The 19,558-nt window shown below is 42.6% G+C and overlaps 1 protein-coding gene across 1 annotated transcript in view; it reads left to right on the top strand.

The window, feature by feature from the left end:
* Nucleotides 1–13,260, top strand: part of phf14 (PHD finger protein 14) — a 128,275-nt gene extending 115,015 nt beyond the window's left edge. The window contains exon 18 of the mRNA XM_031875820.1: nt 12,375–13,260. Within this exon, the coding sequence (XP_031731680.1) occupies nt 12,375–12,452 (78 nt within the window). The 3' untranslated portion in view covers nt 12,453–13,260. The remainder of the gene's footprint in view (nt 1–12,374) is intronic.
* Nucleotides 13,261–19,558: the final 6,298 nt, after the last annotated feature.

Below are 19,558 nucleotides of genomic sequence, written 5' to 3'. Positions count from 1 at the left end.
CAGAAGTGTGCTGTATAGGGCTATGCTAATGATAGCAATGACAGAATTATGCTGTATAGGGCTATGCTAATAATAGCATAGTCAGAAGTGTGCTGTATAGTGCTATGCTAATAATAGCAATGTCAGAAGTGTGCTGTATAGGGCTATGCTAATAATAGCATAGTCGGAAGTGTGCTGTATAGGGCTATTCTAATATAGTGCACAATGGTAGTGTACGTAGATGTCTTTGGGTTAATAGCTAGCTAACACAGCGATGCAATTCTACTGTTGGCCACTCTTTCTGAATTGCCATGTGATGGAATTGTGGGCTGATTATAATGTTGTTGGCAGGGTCCAAAGCTTAAAGTTGTACATTATGTCCCGGATACGGGTTGCAACAATAGTAGCAGCAACAGTAGAAGAAGAACTACATAAACAGCATGGATGTACAGCATTGAGTGAATAAATTTACATTGTAATGTTAGAGATACACCAATAAACACAGCACTAACCCCTGTCCGAATAAACAATATGACTGTTTTTGTGAGATTTTATTTAACAACAGCAGGACTCCAAATGAATACTAAAGTTGCTGTGTGTCTGTTGGATGTGCAAATAGGGATTCGTTTGCTGACACAATTTCCCACATTTATCAGGCGATACGTCACAATGTGTTTACAGCTTTTTCTGATGCCCCAAAGTGGCCACGAAGTCGGGGAATGCAGCTTTAAATAATGCTCCCGCTCTCAAAGAGGTTTAGCTCATCTTTTAATTGCATCATAGATATTTCAGTTACAGATTAATAACGCTATGACACATGTAATGACACAGTATGTGCTCCCCAAAGAACTCTTAAGATACTCCCCAGGTAACGCGTGCATTTTAAATATGAAGCTCGTCCTCTCCATCTCCCTGACACTTTAAATTGCAGGCTGCACAGGCAATTTCTGTAGACTCACTCCATAAGCCTGACTAAAAGGGCAGATGAATGAGGAGTGGGCCCTAACGGAAGGCAATCTTAAACTGTAGTATCACTCCAAGCACAGCATTTCACTGAGATTCAAAGAAACATGAAAAACTGATGAAGATTTGGGGCTGTGTCTCTCCCCGCTTCTGCCATCCCCCTCAGAATGGCGGGGCAGACAGACAGCAGGATAATACCAGCAACAGTGCAGCTGTGGGGCGCCAACACCCTCGGGCAGACACAGGTGTGACGGGTGGCTGAGGGGTTGCAGTGGGGAGGATAAAGAGCACATGAGAAATCCTGAGAAGGCTCTGAGTGTCCAGGGGGACCAGTGTCACCCCGCTCCCCAGGGACACACACTAAATCAGTGCGGTAGGCATCGGGAGGCACATCTCTGGCTTTATGAGATAGTTAGCATGCACTGGCCCCTCCTCCCCTCTCTTGTTTCCCATTTAAGAGCTGACTGGCCCCCCCGATAACGGATGGCGCCACAGGTAATTGGAAAATTGGCAGGCATGTCAGGGAGATTTGGTGGATGGCACGGGTGTATACGACGGCGGGGTTCATGAGGTGTCACCCCACAGCTAGATTTATATCAGCCTGGACTGGCACCAGAAAGTATCCAGAGTTCAGGAAAAAGTAGCACATTTTTCTTCAGATTGTGACTGCATATCAAGACGGCTCCAGAGGCACGGACAAGGTTCCTGTTAGTAAAGAGATAATATATGAGCCGTCCTTTGCATTAACCCTAAACTAAATTTACTGTTTCTACACATGCCTTAACAACTGCTGCAAGTAGCTCCACACATCCTACACTCTGATTTATTTGCAGCTCATTTTCATCTTCTGTGACAATTTAAATTCCAATCTGCATCATCAAACGATGGTTTACATCAGTGGTTCTCAACTGATCTGGCTGCGGGACCCACCATCACCCCTTAATGACAAGCCGTGACCCAAATCGAGGAACATGTTCAACTTCTCAAATGTATTTAATGTAAAGATGGTGCAGTTTGAACCTGAGCTGAAAATGTCCTCTGCAGTCGTAGTGTAGGGAGCTCTCTTGTGCAGAGAAATTGTTCCTGTAAGTCCCCGTCCCACACATGTTTCACGTAAACGAGTAAAACTGCTTTGTTTGTTATGTCTGTAGATTCGTCCATTTGTAATGCAGAATGACCTCTTGCTTAAATTCGAGCTGTGGTCTGTTGTTTGAAGTCATCCGACATGTCTTCAATTCGTCTACTTATAGTGTCATTTGACAGAGGTATAGTTTTCAGTTTATCCTCTGCTGATATTAGCATTACAAGTCATTAACGCCAAATATTGTTAAGGAGTGTGAATAGACGGCACTCCGCTGCATAAACAATCCCCTTCAAAATAAAAGCACAAGATTTTTATTTTTTCAGGCAAAGGCCCACGACCCACTGAAAACAGGCCCGCGACCCAAAAGTGGGTCCAGTTTAGAATCACTGGTTTACATGATAGAATCCCAGACATATTTCTTTACTAAAGACTCGCCAGGAATTGTTATTTCACTGGTCAAGAATATCCAGTGAATTCCATCCACAGTGCAGGAAAGGGGAAGATGAAACACAGTGGAAAAAATGTTTTTACCGTTTTAAACAGTCTCCCTGAATTTTAACAATTTATGTTCAAGTGCTTGTAGATTAGGGTTGGGCAATATGTTAACATTTTCCAACTGGCCAACATCAGCCCAACTAACCGGCGATTGCCAATATATTTATGCAGATGTTTGTGCAGTAAAGCTAAAAATAAATATTGTTAAATTATAACATTATCATGTGTTCAAATGTAATCTTGTAAAATGTCGTTTTTTTTCAAAAAACTTGAACAAACACGGCAGGAAATGTTTTCACAGTAATATTAAAGAGTTGTTAGCTGTTCAACTTCCTAAATAGAAATATTCCGATTAATCATCGTGAAAACCGTGAAACTGTGATATACCTTCTGACAATAACCGTGATATAAAAGTTTTCATATAATGCCATTTTGGGCTTCTCTGTGAATCGCCACCGTAACGTGGTGGAGTTTGAGTGGCTCAGTGATCCTGGGAGCTATGTTGTCCAGTGCAGTAGCCCCTGGTAGGGTCTCCCAAGGCAAACAGGTCTCAGGGGGGAGCCCAGACTAAGAGCGGTTCACAAGGACCCTAATGATAAGCAGCCCACGGTCTTAAGCCACCTCGCCCGGACCAGGGAAACCGGGGCACCCTCCCGGAGCCAGACCCAGGAGGGGAGCTCGTCAGTGAGCGTCTGGTGGCCGGGGCCCGGTCAGGCTCAGCCCGAAGAAACAACATGGAGCAGCCACCCTGGACCTACGACCCGCAGGGACAAACATCGGGGTCGGGTGCAATGCAGACCGGGCAGCGGGTCAGGCCGGAGGCCTGGGCGAGCCGATCGCCGGCAGCATAGACTAGCTCTAGGGACGTGGAACGTCACCTCGCTAGCGGGGAAAGAGCCAGAGCTGGTGCAGGAGGTGAAGCGATACCAGCTAGATATTGTTGGACTCACCTCCACACACAGCACTGGCTCTGGAACCAAGCTCCTGGAGAGGGGTTGGACTTTGTCCTTTTCCGGAGTTGCCCAGGGTGAGAGGCGCCGGGCGGGAGTGGGGACACTCACTAGCCCCCGGCTGAGCGCCACTGTGTTGGAGTTCTCCCCGGAGAATGAGAGGGTCGCCTCCATGCGCCTACGGGTTGCGGGGAGCAAGGCTCTGATTGAACAGCAGTTCGGAGTATCCGGCCTTCTTGGAGTCGGTGGGAGGGGTCCTGGAAAGGGCGCCGCCTACCGACTCCATAGTTCTCCTGGGGGACTTCAACGCTCACATGGGCAATGACGGAGAAACTTGGCAGCGGGTGATTGGGAGAAATGGCTTGCCCAATCTGAACCCGAGTGATGTCTAGTTATTGGACTTCTGTGCTAGCCACGGTTTGGCCATAACGAACACCATGTTCGAACATAAGGTGGCTCATAAGTGTACCTGGTACCAGAACACCTTAGGCCTGAGATCAATGATCGACTTTGTAATTGTATCATCTGATTTGTGGCCGTATGTCTTGGACACTCGGGTGACGAGAGGAGCAGAGCTGTCAACTGATCACCACCTGGTGGTGAGTTGGATCAGATGGCGGGGGGCCGGTTGGAAAGACCCGGCAAACCCAAATGTGTAGTGAGGGTGAACTGGGAATGTCTGGCGGAGGACCCTGTCCTGGAGGTCTTTAACTCCCACCTCCGGAAGAACTTCTCACACATCCTGAGGGAGGTTGGGGACATGGAAACCGAATGGACCATGTTCAAAGCCTCTATTGTGGATGCGGCCGCTAGGAGCTGTGGCCAGAAGGTCATCGGTGCCTTTCGTGGCAGCAACCCGAGAACACGGTGGTGGACACCGGAGGTGAGGGAAGCCATCAAGATGAAGAAGGAGACCTTCAAGGCCTGGTTGGCCCAGGGGTCTCCTGAAGCAGCTGAGAGGTACCGGCAGGCCAGAAGGGCTGCAGCTGCGGTGGTCGCGGATGCTAAAACTCGGGCATGGGAGGAGTTCGGGGAGGCCATGGAGAAGGACTTTCGGTTGGCCTCAAGGAGGTTCTGGCAAACCATCCGACGGCTCAGGAAGGGAAAGCAGGGCTTACCCCAGGCTGTTCTCAGCGGGGGGGGGGGGACTGCTGACCCGGACAGGGGACATCGTCGGGCGGTGGAAAGAGCACTTTGAGGAACTCCTAAACCCGACCAACATGTCCTCTGCAGAGGAGGCAGCGCCTGAAGACCTAGGGGGGGGGCTCACCCATATCCCTGGCAGAGGCCGCTAAGGTAGTTAAAAAGCTCCTTGGGGGCAAGGCGCGGGGGTGGATGAGATCCGCCCTGAGATGCTGAAGGCGCTGGACACGGTTGGGCTGTCTTGGCTGACACGCCTCTTCAATGTCGCATGGGGGTCGGGATCAGTGCCCTTGGACTGGTAGACCGGGGTGGTGGTTCCCATCTTCAAAAAGGGGGACCGGAGAGTGTGCTCGAATTACCGGGGTATCACACTACTCAGCCTCCCGGGGAAGGCTTATGCCAGGGTGCTGGAAAGGAGGCTCCGACCGTTTGTAGAACCTCAGATTCAAGAGGAGCAATGCGAATTCCGTCCCGGCCGTGAAACAGTGGACCAGCTCTTTACCCTCGCAAGACTACTGGAGGGGTTCTGGGAGTTTGCCCAACCAGTCTACATGTGATTTGTGGACTTGGAGAAGGCTTTCGACCGGGTCCCTCGGGGGTTCTTGTGGGGGATGCTGCGGGAGTATGAGGTTCCGGACCCGTTACAACGGCTGATCCGGTCTCTGTACGACTGCAGTAGGAGCTGTATCCGCAAGTCAGACACGTTCCCGGTGGGTGTTGGCCTCCGCCAGGGCTTCCCTTTGTCACCGGTCCTGTCCGTGCTTGGCCTGCTGCCATCGCGACCCGACCCCGGATAAGTGGAAGAAAATGGATGGATGGATGGATGGACATTTTGGGATTGAGGGTAAGGCAATAACGTCAGTTGTCAATCTACATTGTCCACATCCATAATATTAACAGGTGTCAGATAAGAGCGAATGACAGGAATAATCGTCCTTTTTGTTCATATACTACACTATACATAGCACTACTATACATAGTGCAGGTGTAAACAAACAAAAGCATGATTCTAACTCAAACACGCTGTCAGTCTTCTCGTTGCCTCGCCAAGATTGGCTGAATTGAATTCTTTCTTTGACTGTAGTTAAGAATGATGAAGAGCAAAACATGGTCATAGCCACTAAAGTACGGAGACTCCATTGCTGAAACATGTTGTGAAAAGGAAATTAACTGGGACATAAGGAAATGTACAATTTCAGGCTTGGTTTACATTCTTCTGGGGTTCTACAGCATTTGGATCGGTTGCTAGAATGTTTTTACAGACTTTCACATGGTTCCCAGATGAACAGACCTACCGACTTTGGTGATCATCTGACATTTCCTCTAGCGCCACCATGAGGTTAACGCTGGAAAGCATATGTCCTTTTTAATATGTTTTTGCATCTTTGTCGTGTCAAAGTGCGTCACTGTGGTCTTACAGTAATTAGTGTTTAAATTAGCAAAGACAAGACTTTTTTTTGCTCAGCGGGCCGGCAATCGGTAATGATCCTTACCTGCATGTCTGCATCCAACTAATTTGATGCAGACATTTATGTTCCCCTCGGGATGGATTGTGCTACCTTTTCATGGGTAATGACTTTGCATCCAGTGACATCATAAGGTTTTTTGTCCCATACTTTTTTGACAGTGAATGTTAGCATGCTAAAAAGAAGAGGGTGAACATGTTAAACACTAAACCTGCTAAAACATCAGCACGTTATTTTCGTCATGCTGATGTTAGCACTTATCTCAAAGAACCACTGTGGCTAAGTACAGCCTCACAGAGCCATGGAGCTATTGTTATAAAGCAGCAAAGATAATTTTCTAGGTTTAATTACAACCCAAAGAATCTTTAGACCAAATGCTTGAGAAAGTCTTTGCCCAAGAATCTAATGATGTTAAATGAGTCTGCCAGTGAAATTCCCCCTCACAATTTATTGTTAAAAGATTAATTCTGCTTTTTAATTAGCGAGCAGACAGTCGGGACATGCTGCAGTGTTGGCCTGGTGATTGGCCTTGTGGGACAACAATCGCATACAGCATGGTTCCTTTTTTTATGAAGTACTTTTGAATTACCAACATTTACTGTAGGCCTGGACCAGATTGTGTCAGGATGAGTCTATCGGGGAAAAGTTTACAATATTTAAGAAATATGTAAGTTTATGTGAATACACAAAGAAACCATGCGGGAGTGAAACCATTCGTGATTGACAGAAAATTAGAACCTAACAGCTAGCTGGAGGAACGTGGATTCATGAGGCGTTGTGGGCTGCAGGTCCTAACCTGGTGATCACACATTCTGGAGTGTAGATGTGTTTATTAACCTCTGGAGAGGAGATAATTGTATCTGTCAGAGTCGTTTAATCACCGCTGCAGCTCTCACCACTGTCACTTTCACTTTGTCTGTTTTACTAAATCAGCTGGCTCCTTGCTTGGCCCACTACGACTCCTGCTCTCCTCGTGTCACTTTCCTTTTTATTGGCTGTAAAACTCAGGTGTACATTTGGGAACTATTTCGTTATTTGTAAAAATAAAAAAAAAAAGTATGTTAATTAGTGCTGGGAACGCGTTAATTTCGCGTTAACGCATTCATTAATTAACGCCGACAATTATTTTATCGCGAGTTAACGCATTTTTAAAATTTATTATAATTTATTTATTTATTTTTTTTTAATTGAAAGACAAGAGACAATACATAGACATAACAACAAGAGGATGACAAGAACAGTGGGATAAAAGCCAGCAAACATCCTATAGTCAGTAATTTTAGTGCACCTATATGCTGAAATTCACGGTAAACGCATTTAAACAGCACAGATCTTGAGCGAGCGAAGGACTTTGAAAGTTAGCGGAAAGATTAACGTGAGACAACATCCGGTTTCTTCAGACGAACATCCGGTTTTCAGAATAAGATGCCAACAAAGTATGAATTATATTCACATTAAGTATAAAACATGCTACCTGCATCTCGTGAACCAAATGCTATTGCCCTTTTGTTCATATAGCAGTACTTTTAAAATAAAAGTGCGCAATACACTACTTTTGAATAACAATGCGATTAATCGCAAAAAATCCATCCGATTAATCGCGATTAAATATTTTAATCGTTGCCCAGCACTAATGTTAATGTATGGAATAATGATAAGACACTGGTTTCAATTTCAGAAAGACACAGTTGAAGGTGGGCAACACAACAATATTTAGTTAATAATTCATCAGTCAAATACAGTGGATCCAACACCATCAGACTGATTCTGATGAAAAAGAAACAGAAGCTGCATCGTAATATTATGATCCAGTGTTTTTAAAACAGTAGGTATATACAGTACGTAAAACATCTATCAGGGCAGAACAATAAGGATTACCCTCAATTGTGAAACAGAAGCTGGATAGAAGATGGTAAGGACAGGTCTTTATAGCCATAATAACTTTAATTGAAAATCAACTACTTAACATTTATACAACTTGTTCCATTCCATTTAAGCTGTGCACTCTGAGCTAATGCTCAAGTTTCTTATGATGCTTTTATTATTTGTATTTTACCAAAACTTAAAGCTATGGTCGGTAATATTTTTCAAGAACTTTTTTCCCCCACATCAACACCGGGGAGCTGGTTCGCGACGACACTTATAGTATTCCTTGCGTGCTTAAAAAGTAACAATTCTGATTAACCAACAGTGTGTGGGTTGATTTTGCGAGTGCAACTGAAAGTGGGAAACTGATGTTGGGAATAACATAGCCTCACACGGGTTATCAGCAATATGTTGGGAACGTAAAGGAGCGTGTTTGGGTTATCAGCATCTAAGAAACTAAATTCTTGACATCAATAGAATTATTAATGTCAGTAACAATTATTAATGATTATTAATAATAACGGGGCACCACCCTGCGAACAGGGACCAATAACCAAACGATAAACTATGTCTCATAATTAGTGTTCACTCACAATGTCAATATTCTGAGTACTATGACACATTCAGAGTGAAAGTGAAGGTTTAAGTTCGAGCACAGACCACATATACAGCTATTATCACAATACACATGCACAAATTAATCACAGACAGCTGCTCTTTAAAATATAACAGAATTTATTACATTCTAATACTAATGATCTAGTCAACTAATATCTAAACTAACAACAACTATACATTCATGAGCACGCTATCTAAAATCAACAGACTATGGAAAAGAGGGGAGGGAAGTGTGTGTGTACATGTAGTGTGTGTGTGTGTGTGTGTGTGTGTGTGTATGCGTATGCGTATGCGTAAGGGGGAGGAGCGAGGGAACAGCTCAGCGACGTATGACGTAGTTGGGACGTGGTGACGTCTCTCATGCGTGAGACTCAAAATGGCGGATAGCCAACAGGAGACCCGGCGTCTAGTGCCGGTAGCCGTTTAGCACGTAGCTACATTAGCTCAAAGCTATATGTGGATTAGTAAAAGAGAAGGGAAAGGAACAAAACAAAATGAAATAAAACAAAAGATTAAGATCCTCCGCGTCACGCTGGAGTTCGGTAAACTGTTCTCCCAGCCAGAGGAGCAAGAACCGGGCTCTTTGTCACAGACGCGGTTCCGACCTCTGACCTGAGACGCAGTCCCCGACCTCACTGCGGCTGTCTCGACACGAATCACAGTAGCATAGAATACACGGTAACTTCTACACAACACTAGCAATTTCAGGGATCGCCAGTGTCAGTGATCATAAAGCATACACCACGTTATAAAAATGAACAGTACTTTAAGCACACAAACAGAATAAAGTAAACACAAATGAACTCTCTCTAACTCTGCCCAGAATCTATTTCGCCTTACGGTACGATGCAATCGTGGTGATTGAGGGGGGGTTCTTCTGAGCTTTGGTGGGCTCGGGCAGCGCGGCTGCGTGCCGCGGGAGGTGTTCTCTCGGTGGGAGAGAATCGCTGTCATCTGGATAAGGGATTTTCGCTTCCTTATGGCCGGAGCAAACGAGGCGCTTGGTGGAGAGTGGAAGTTCTCTCTCTCTCTGAAGAAGTCTTGCTTCTTCACTTCTGCAGGACTAAAAAGGGGTTCGCTTCGTGGATACGAACAAAGATAAAATAGACAGTTTGAATTTGGCCAGCGAATATAAACTGTTAGACCTAGGTTTTGATTAAAAAGAACAACGTTGCATGTGTGCCTCCTGCTACCCCGGAGGGATCGATGGAAAAAGCATTGAGGTGGGGGTTGCAGGTAGTTTTGTAGAACAGTGGCTGAACCACAGGGGTCCTGGGGTGTCTCGGCCCTCGGCCAATTAGATTGAAGCGCTGCTTTCAGGTAACTTCAGGGAAGTATATTTTTTTGGGGGAGCAGGATCGCCTTACCGGAGGTCCCGCCTCGGCATCCCTGCTCTCGTCCAATGAGAGCAGTGTTGCATTTGGGGGGAGGAAACTCACACCCTAATGTGAATTTCTTCAGAGTTGGGGGTTTGGTGCTCAAAGTACAATCAGGATGAAACCTTTGCTTGCAAAAGGGAAGGCCTGGCTCTCTTTGTTCCACAGCACATGTCGAAGCCATATAGTCAGATCCCAACACTGATAAACCCTAGTCTCCTTTATGCAAGTCAGATGTGCTACATACCCACCACTCTCCTACCTGACCTTCTACCTCACTACATAAATAATTAATTGGCACTGAAAGTTGGCCCTGGATGTACATTTTGAGGTGGGGTATTGGCTCTTCGCTAAGCCCTGCCACCTTGAACACAGACCGGCCAATCACAGTAAAGCATTGCACAGCTCCAACCAGGGTCCTCCAGCTCCGCTCCACAGACTCTCATGCAATTGTTTCAGATTTTCTTCATTGTCAGGCTGGTTTAGTGGATTTGGAGCTAGTCATGGTCAAACATTGAGTCATAGTGATACTTGTTACCCGAAGATGTTGAAAGGAGATATACGTTTTTAAGCTACATAAAAAGTATTTTAGAACATCATGAACAAGCATTAGCATTTCTATGTTATGCTAGCTAAATAAGGTATAATGGATGTCTACACATGCTGCTTTAGCTTTTTAATGATTGTAACTGTGAATAAAGACCTACCTGGTTTTACAGGAACAGTGTTGTTCCTTCACTTCATTGTCTTCTGTCTGGGTCTCCAGGTGATGTGCTGGTTCACTTTTACACTGTGATCTGTAGCTTTAGCTTCTATCTTGATCTTTCGAACCTGTTTTCTCTGCTAAATCATTTTAACACCTGGATACATCCTTCAAACACATATAGTAGACTATGCTGCTTCTCTCTGAAATAGATTTTAAATTTTTCCAAAAATAAGATATTCATTCATGGAGTACAGTGACAGTGTGGGCTCCACACTAGACAGACTTTACTACTCATTATATGAACAATTTCTGTCATATGCATAGAATGTGTTGTAACTCTGTTATGTTGTTCATTCTGTACACATGACATCAATCACACTTCTGTCCATCCTGATAGAGGATCCTCCTCTGTTGCTCTCCCTGAGGCCTGAGGATTAAATCTGTTTTTTGGGGAGTTCTTCCTGTTCTGATGTGAGGCCCCTGGGACGTGTACAGATTGTAAAGCCCTCTGAGGCAAATTTGTGATTTTGGGCTATACAAAATAAATTGAATTGAATTGACAGCTTGACGGGGTAGCAGAGGGGGGAGGGTGGGCGGGGCTTAGCGAAGGGTCAATAGGTTCTTTGCAGATGACGTCACCTGGAGGGCAGGTAACTGGAGGCAGGTTCAATACTGCCAGCAATAATGCCTATGGTTTGCGCCAATGGTTGGAACAGCCGTAAACATACGGCTGGTCAAATCTGGGAAAATACAAGATCTACTTTCAAGTCCCGAAAATAGTTGTACACAAAGGTGAGAAGTTTAAAAAACTCACAGAGAAGCAGCGACAGACAGAGATCAAAAACCTCCATCTAACAACTGGAGGAGCGGAGTCATTTTGCCAACTACATAGCTAGCTAAAACTGACTAAAAACACAGACCATGGTGGTGATATTGCCGGAAACATAGCCAGATACATCTGTGATATTATCATACTGTGGTTTAGTTAGCTGTCTCCAAGCAGCTAACTAGCTAGCTAGCTAAAACTGCAAAACACTAGCTCCAGAACAAACAACCAACGGTTGACAATATCACAGATGTGGCTGGCTGTTTCCAGCAATATCACCACCATGGTCTGTTTTTTGTCTGTTTGTCATTGTTTTTATGGAAGTTAGTGTTGCATTGGTTCCTTCGACAAAATGTTTTGGGATAAACCAACTACACCACATGAATTCACTTCATCGCCACTAAGCTAAAGGCGGACTAGTGATCAGCATGATGACATTTAGTCATCTCTCATTTAGCCACTTGTTTACAATCACCTTTTTTAGAACACAAAAATGTTTTAAAATTCAACAGATGGGTATTTACTAGTGTATATTACGTAGACCAAAACGTTAGAATCTCTTCAGCTTGTCTTAACCATGGACCGTATCTAACCAAAAGCCCATCAACTTTGACACCAGGAAACCAGAAGTGCCATAATGCTGACTCAATTCCGGGTTTTATGACGCATTCCTGCAGCACTCTATTTGGACATGATAGCTGGGGACAGTGGGCTCAGCAAGACATCCATATGTCTCTGCAGTCTGTAGTACAGACCTGAGGCAGACAGCATACTTGTTTTTATACCTTGGTCGTAGAGCAATGGAGGGTCAGTTTAAGTCTTTCTTTCTGTTCATTGCTAACGCTGACATGTTCAAAGGTGCCATCTGTCACGTGACGGTTTGTCGTGTCCTGTGCTTCTAGGAGGAAGAGGAGGAGGAGCAGCTGGAGGAAGATGACGGTGTTAAAGAGGAAACAGCGGAGCAGGAGATTCCAAACTGAACCCGAGCGAGCGGACACGAACATACCACTGCTCTGTGGTTTCACCTCCAGTCTTTGCATTTCCGTTCAGACTATAGCACACATAACTTTCTACTAGCCTCCCAAAGTTTCTAGACAGCCAGCAGTTAGCTTCCACCACATAGTTTAGCAAGCAGAGGTGTATTTTTAGGAAACACTATTTAAAATTGTGAAATCTTTAGATTCAAGGAAAGAGTTTGTACTTTTTATGAACGAGGCTGGACAGACGGACAGACATCTCTCAGATTTCAGACATCTTCATGAAGCAGCACATGAAAGCATCCAGCCACAGGGGCACACACACCACTGCGCTCCTTCTACGGCAGAGACGTGTGTCCGGCTGTCGACACCCAGCCAGCTGACGTGTTTTTGACACTTTCCACGCAATCTATTTTCATACACTAATGATGATCAGACAGTGTGTCCACACAGAATATCCTCAGTGTCCTGTTTACAAGATGAAGCGAGCAGAGTGGGGTCCACAAAACACATCTTGTCCCCTGCCGAGCACGCTGACGTCAGCAGTGAAGCGTCCTTTCACCGTCTTCGCACGCATTTCACTCGACATTTGACTGGAGGATTTTATTTTTATATTTCTTGCATATCTTCTTTCTTCCCCCATTTAAAATATCGACTTATTTTCTCACTCATTTACAGTTATGTGAAGTATTGAGTGTTTTTTGTGTAAAAAGAAACATTTTTTAGTCTTTGATTGACAGTATCTTTAAGTGCTACATACCAATCTATTTTGTCATTGGATTTGTAATAAAATCGTCCATGTTTGATTGTTGATTGTATTTCCATCATTTGTAAAGTCTTAGGTTATTTTCTTCTACTTTTTCTCTGGTTCTCTGACCTGCTAGTAGTCTGTGGTCCAGACTGGGCCTGGGAATCATCGCACACATCACACACAGAGAATGAACAGAAGCCACAGATGCAAGTGTTTACAGCCTAATCATCTTCAAATCAACTACCACCTGTAATTTGATACTAAATGTGGCAGATTTAACCCCAAATGAGGAGTGAAGTGATGATGACATTTAGTGTTCATTAGCTGATCAATCATTAGATTTGACCAGAGACTACTGTCAGGCCAAAGCACTCTGATGCGTAACAATGATTGTAATCCAGAGCACATGTGCCTATAGCCTCTTTCACACAGCCTGTTCAAGGGGGGACTGTTGCGCATCACGCCTCGCTGTTCTGTATAAAAGATACAGAAACGGAACAGGAGGGCAGGGGTGCATTGTTACTCCACCGCTAAGCCAGGCCAGCAGTGGAGGAAATCCCAGAGCCGAATTGATGTTTGTGTAAAAGGGACAGCTGGTACAGCAGGTTCACATTAGGCGGCAACTTCCTGTTTAGAAAAGTGAAGACACTCACTGTATAGAAGTCTATGAGAAAATTACTCTACTTCTCTCTTGATTTATTACCTCAGTCAACATTGTAAACATGAGTGTATGGTCTCAATCTCTTGTTTCAAGTCTTCTTCAATACAGCATGATGTTCATTTAGAGTCACACAGACCATAAAGCAGGGGATGCTTTAGGGCGGGGCTACCTTGAGCTTGACAGGTTGCTCCCACATCGTTGTCCGGTCTGGGGATTGTTGCTGTTTTCCTCTTAGAACTTTAACCCTTTCACATTGAGTTTTCAATTCATGAAAGTTAATTGAAAACTTTTTGGTCGCCTAAAAATGTCTTATTCAGTGTTTAGTTTGTACTTTGCTCCACCCTCTAGTGTCACTTCTTCTCCACTTCTTATAAAGGGTCTATGGACTGCATTCACACACACTAGACCAGGGGTATTCAATTCAAATTCAGCAGGTCCAGTTAGAGAGAATTTCCTCATGCAAAGGTCCGAGACATCACAGTAATGTCTAACTTGCGCTATGATTTATTCCCATATATATTGAAATAGCCAACAGTTGTATCAACGTCTGTATGTGGTAGAAAGATCAATTAAATAATATATCAACAATATTTATTGTCAGTTTTCAAATTGAACTGGATGAATTATAAATAATACAATAATAATATAATAATAAATAAATGATCTCTCATTTCAAGTAAAATAAGGACTGGATTAAAAAAAATACAGAAAGCTTTTTAAAAAATTTGCATCTTAAAATAAAGTACTTCATTTTCGAAAAATGAACTGAAGTGAAGTTAGTCTGTGAGGAGCATCATGTTAAACAAAGGCTGATGAAAATAAACATTGATATTTTCTTTTGAAAGACCCTGCAGCTTTAAATTCAGTTCATTCAGGTGTGAAGTGATGTCACTCAAAACAGCCACGATATTATGTTCTTCTCATCTTCTAAAAAGAAAAAATTGTGTGCAGAGGTTGTATCTGTGGTTATTGAAACCACTTCTATTCCTTTCTGTTAACTTAATTTTTGGAAAGTTCAAAATATTGTGTTATTAAAAATGACATTCCCCCAAAACTAAAATGCATTCTCAATTACGTTTGACTAGAAACGTATTTTCTCCTTAATTACGTTTGTGTTTGATGTATTACAAATACGTTTCTAATCAACAGTTGTTGCCCCGCGGCCTGTTCCGAGGGCTGACGGACCTGACGTCGGGGTGCCTCGTGGCGGGGCCAACGGGTGAGCGCCCGCCACTCGGAACCATAAAACCAAGTCCCGGATTTTACCCGGGGGACGTTCTGGAGGTGTTGTGGCCGGGTGATGTGCCCAGTTGCTGGGGAGGAATAAGCCGAGAGTGGCGGGGTGTTGTATTTTATTTATTTTTATCCATCTAACCTTAACCCTAACTTCCACCAGGAAGCCACGTCCCCACCCAAACCTAACCCTTAAGAGAGTCACGGTTACTCCCGGATTTTACCCTAACCTTTTGTGGAGGTATTGTAGCCGCGTAATGTTCCTCGTTGCTCGGCCCGGATGAGCGCGTTTCTGACGGAGACAGGCGGCGTGTTGCGGTAGTATTCTGACCACGTAATCGGCCTCAATGCTGGGCTTCAAATTTGTGCGAAGGAGAGGCGGTGGTGGAGAGGGAAAAAAAGGTTAAAGTGTTAAAATGTTGATTAGAAACATACTTTTGTAATATGTCAAACACAAACGTAATGAGGGATAAAAGGGAGAAAATACATTTCTAGTCAAACGTAATTGAGAATGCATTCTAGTTTTGGGGGAACATCATTTTTAGGAGACAGGGTTGATTAATAGACTTGAGTCAAAGGTGGCTGCTGCTCCATCTCCTCAGCCGGTGCCTCAAGGAATGTGAGTATTATACTGACTGGGGAGTGGATTCATTTAGGCTAACAGTGAGGAAGTATAGTATTGAAACATGGTACAGGATGCAAAACTGGAATATTTAGAGACTGCTATGTGAACAGCTCTCTACGAAATGGCATAAAGTCAGACAGTACTGAATAATGTCTCATGACATTATTCAGTCTCCTTCCCCTTTTAATGCTGAGGAATTAAACGCTTCCAAACTTCCATTCACACAGATCACACAGATCACACAGTGGTACTGTAAAGGTCCATGCTGAGCAGCGAGGGAGGAATCTGTGTGTCCTGCATATCTTTACACCCTCACACTGTCCTCCCCTCCAGTGTGTTTCTTAGATCTTCATATTCCATCAGCAGTCAGACGCGGGACGTCAACGCTCTCGCATTCTGACATTAAGGCATCGAGGGGTGTAATTCCAATTTGTTTCAAAGGAACTGTTAATTTGCCCATTTCAAGGCCAGGCAGGAGGGAAGCCCTGTAAGTCTGCCCAACCGTGAAAGACATTATCGGGAGGTCTCCGATTTTTGGTGAAGAGACGTGTAGAATTGATGACGGGAGGCGTCGGTGCCTGCAGACGTTTGAGCCGGGCTCCCCGCGGTCGTGCTCCCAGCATGCCATCTGAGAGCGATGTCATTAGGCGTATGATAACAGTGATGGGCACATTAATGACAGAGTGGCCCGCTCTGCCACCCGGTGCCCCGCCAATCTTCCATTTACACCCGCAGCATACTAAACAGCTCCTGATGATGAGAATAATAAACAGAGGCGGGAGCGGTGCTTAGCAGCCAGCTCGCGCAGCAACAGAAGAAACGCTGCTCTCTTTGTTGTGCCTTGGCATCCATGTTACATTCTCACCATCACATAACACACAATGTGTCATGATGCTGATGATGCCAGTGTAGTGCAACACACAATCCGTCAAAATCACAGCAGTTGTACAGATTCTGTAGTATTTAACTTACTGGAATTCTCACTTGGGTGGTGTATAATATAATATGGTCCTCATTCTTCAACACCACTGCAAACTAAAATGGTCTTGCCTTAGCTTGTTTACATTGTACACCAGCCCGCCCACTCAGAGAGTCTAAGGCCACTTCTAATGCTCAACTATCCTCAAACACATTTTCATTCCTTTAAATCTACTGTTGGTAACTTAATACTAACTAACTAATAAAAATAAAGGGTAGCACTTTATAACAACTACACACTATGAAGCATTAGTTAAGTATGAGTAAACACTTTATTCATCATTTATAAAGCATTGTTCCTACATTAATAATTCATTAGTAAGCAGTTCATAACAACAGTTATAAATGTTTTATTCTTGATTAATAAGCTCGTCTATTATGTGCTTCATTATTGTGTTTTCATACTTTATAAATGATGGATTCCCAAAATGAAGTATTATATATTTTACAAACCATTATTAAGGAGTTGTAGATGATTATATGTGGAGTGGATGTGAATGAGATCGATATGCTTGGTTAAAATGAATAATAAAATAAGTAAATGTAAACTAATAGGCAAAGCTCGTGGTTAGCTCCAGTCGTATATTTACAAATGTTTTCTATCCAGCTTTGTTTGTTTGTTTCTTACATTAATTAATGGCTGAGAGGTTTGTATTTAACAGTATATTGTTTGCATCTTGCAATAAATATTAATATATTTTTGATCACTTTCTGTTTATTTGCCTGTTCTGTTCAAAAACTGTGTTTTGAGGCACTGCTGGCTATTCAATGTCATTAATAAATGCTTTATAAGGCATAGTCCTCACTTACTACTAACGAGTAGTAAGCACCTAAATAATTCATGAATTAATCATGAATTGCAGTATTAATATGCGTTTATAAAGCATATATTAACATAGGCCCTAACCATTATATATATACATGCATGAATAATGTACATCTAAATAAGTTATTAATCATTTACTAACACTTTATAAATGATCTTATTAATCATCTACAACTCCTTAATAATTGGTTTGTAAAATATATAATACTTCATTTACAAATGGGGAATCCATCATTTATAAAGTATGAAAACACAATAATGAAGCACATAATAGACAAGCTTATTAATCAACAATAAAACATTTATAACTGTTATGAACTGCTTACTAATGAATTATTAATGTAGGAACAATGCTTTATAAATGATGAATTAAGTGTTTACTCAGACTTAACTAATGCTTCATAGTGTGTAGTTATTATAAAGTGCTACCAAATAAAGTTTTGTGATACTTCCTCAAACTGTCACGATATCAGTAATACTAATACATTACATAACAGTAATACATGTAACAGTAATACATGACACAGATACACCGTGAAAAAATCTGGTTCCTCTGCCTCCTTTTAATGTTCCCAACGGTATTTAGAAGATCCCGCCGCGCCGAAGTAAAACAACCAATCAGAGGCGAGGAGTCTCTAACCGTCAATCAGCTTGTGAATTCCGATCAAACTATGTTTGCAGAAACATATTTTAGCATACTGTTGAGCTGTAAAACACCCAAATATATTATTGACTACATATTGCCCATCACTAGCAATGCTAGTCGTGTAAGGGAAGCCTTTTATGGAAATTGATTAAACACCAAATATCTTTAATTTGAACTTGACTTTTATCTTTAAATATGTAATATATATATATATATATAATATATATATATTATATATATTAAATATATATATATATATATATAATATATACATATATATATATAATATATATATATATATAATATATATATATATATTATATATATATACATATACACATATATATATACACACATATATATGAAAAAACAACTCTGTGTCCGTCTTTGGTTTCAAAACCCTGTCAGTCCCACTTTCATTAGACGTTAAGCAGATTGGTTGACTTAATGTTGGAATAGAGGAGATGAAAACAGCCATACATAAAAAAGCAAGCTCAGAAACCAGCAGTGAGGGGTTTGAGGCTGATGTGGACCCCCGTCTACTCTGGAGCCAATCAGGAGGTCTATTTTTAGAGGTTGTGAGCGAAGCACAGTTCGGGCAGCAGATGGTATTTGAGAGGGAGTGGGGTGCAATTTACAGTAAACAGATTTTTTATACTTGGCAGGTCATGGAGAGCTACAACGGTATGGCGATTTAATAAGAGTACTCAAACAAACTCGGGCAGGACAAGACTTAAGTGAGACAGAGTAACCTCAGCGTGACCCTGACACAAGCCCTGAAGCCACTGACTTGTTTGCTCTTGCAAATTATGTATCTTTAGATGCACAAGGTGGATTGAAAAACTCTACAGTGTGTTGTGTTTTCAAAGAGCAGATATAAGGAATACAATTTTCAAACAGACAGGAAATATAATTACCAGACATGTATTTGTTCGGAATAAAAAAGAATCCATGTCTTTCCGAGTTAAAAAAAAGCCTTTACCTGTAGGGATGTGAGGCATTAAATGTACCCATGACACAAAAGGGCTTTTAGATCAGTGATTCTCAACTGGTGGGTTGCGGACCCGTTTTCAGTGGCCTTTGCCGATTAAAAAAAAAAAGTATGAGTCACTGTACTTGAAAACAATGAAAACAATGAAAAGATCCTATTTGAAACACAGTGTTGATAAAGTTGTATCAGTTCAGCATCAGATGTGTTTGCAGCAAGTCCAAGTCAAGTCTCAATTCAAACCTAAAGTAGTTCATGACAAGTCTCAAGTAGATCAAAACAATTCAAGTCTAAAGTAATTCAATACAAATCTCAAGTCAATTCAAGAAAAAACAAGTCAAGTCTCAAGTCAAGCCTAAAGTAGTTCAAGACAAGTCTCAAGTCAAGCCTAAAGTAGTTCA

The sequence above is a fragment of the Anarrhichthys ocellatus genome, unplaced genomic scaffold (genome assembly GCF_004355925.1).
Source record: "Anarrhichthys ocellatus isolate YVR2014 unplaced genomic scaffold, GSC_Weel_1.0 scaffold96, whole genome shotgun sequence".
Classification (NCBI taxonomy): domain Eukaryota; kingdom Metazoa; phylum Chordata; class Actinopteri; order Perciformes; family Anarhichadidae; genus Anarrhichthys; species Anarrhichthys ocellatus.
Note: the sequence above shows the minus strand (reverse complement) of the source record. Positions and strands in the feature narration are given on the sequence as shown.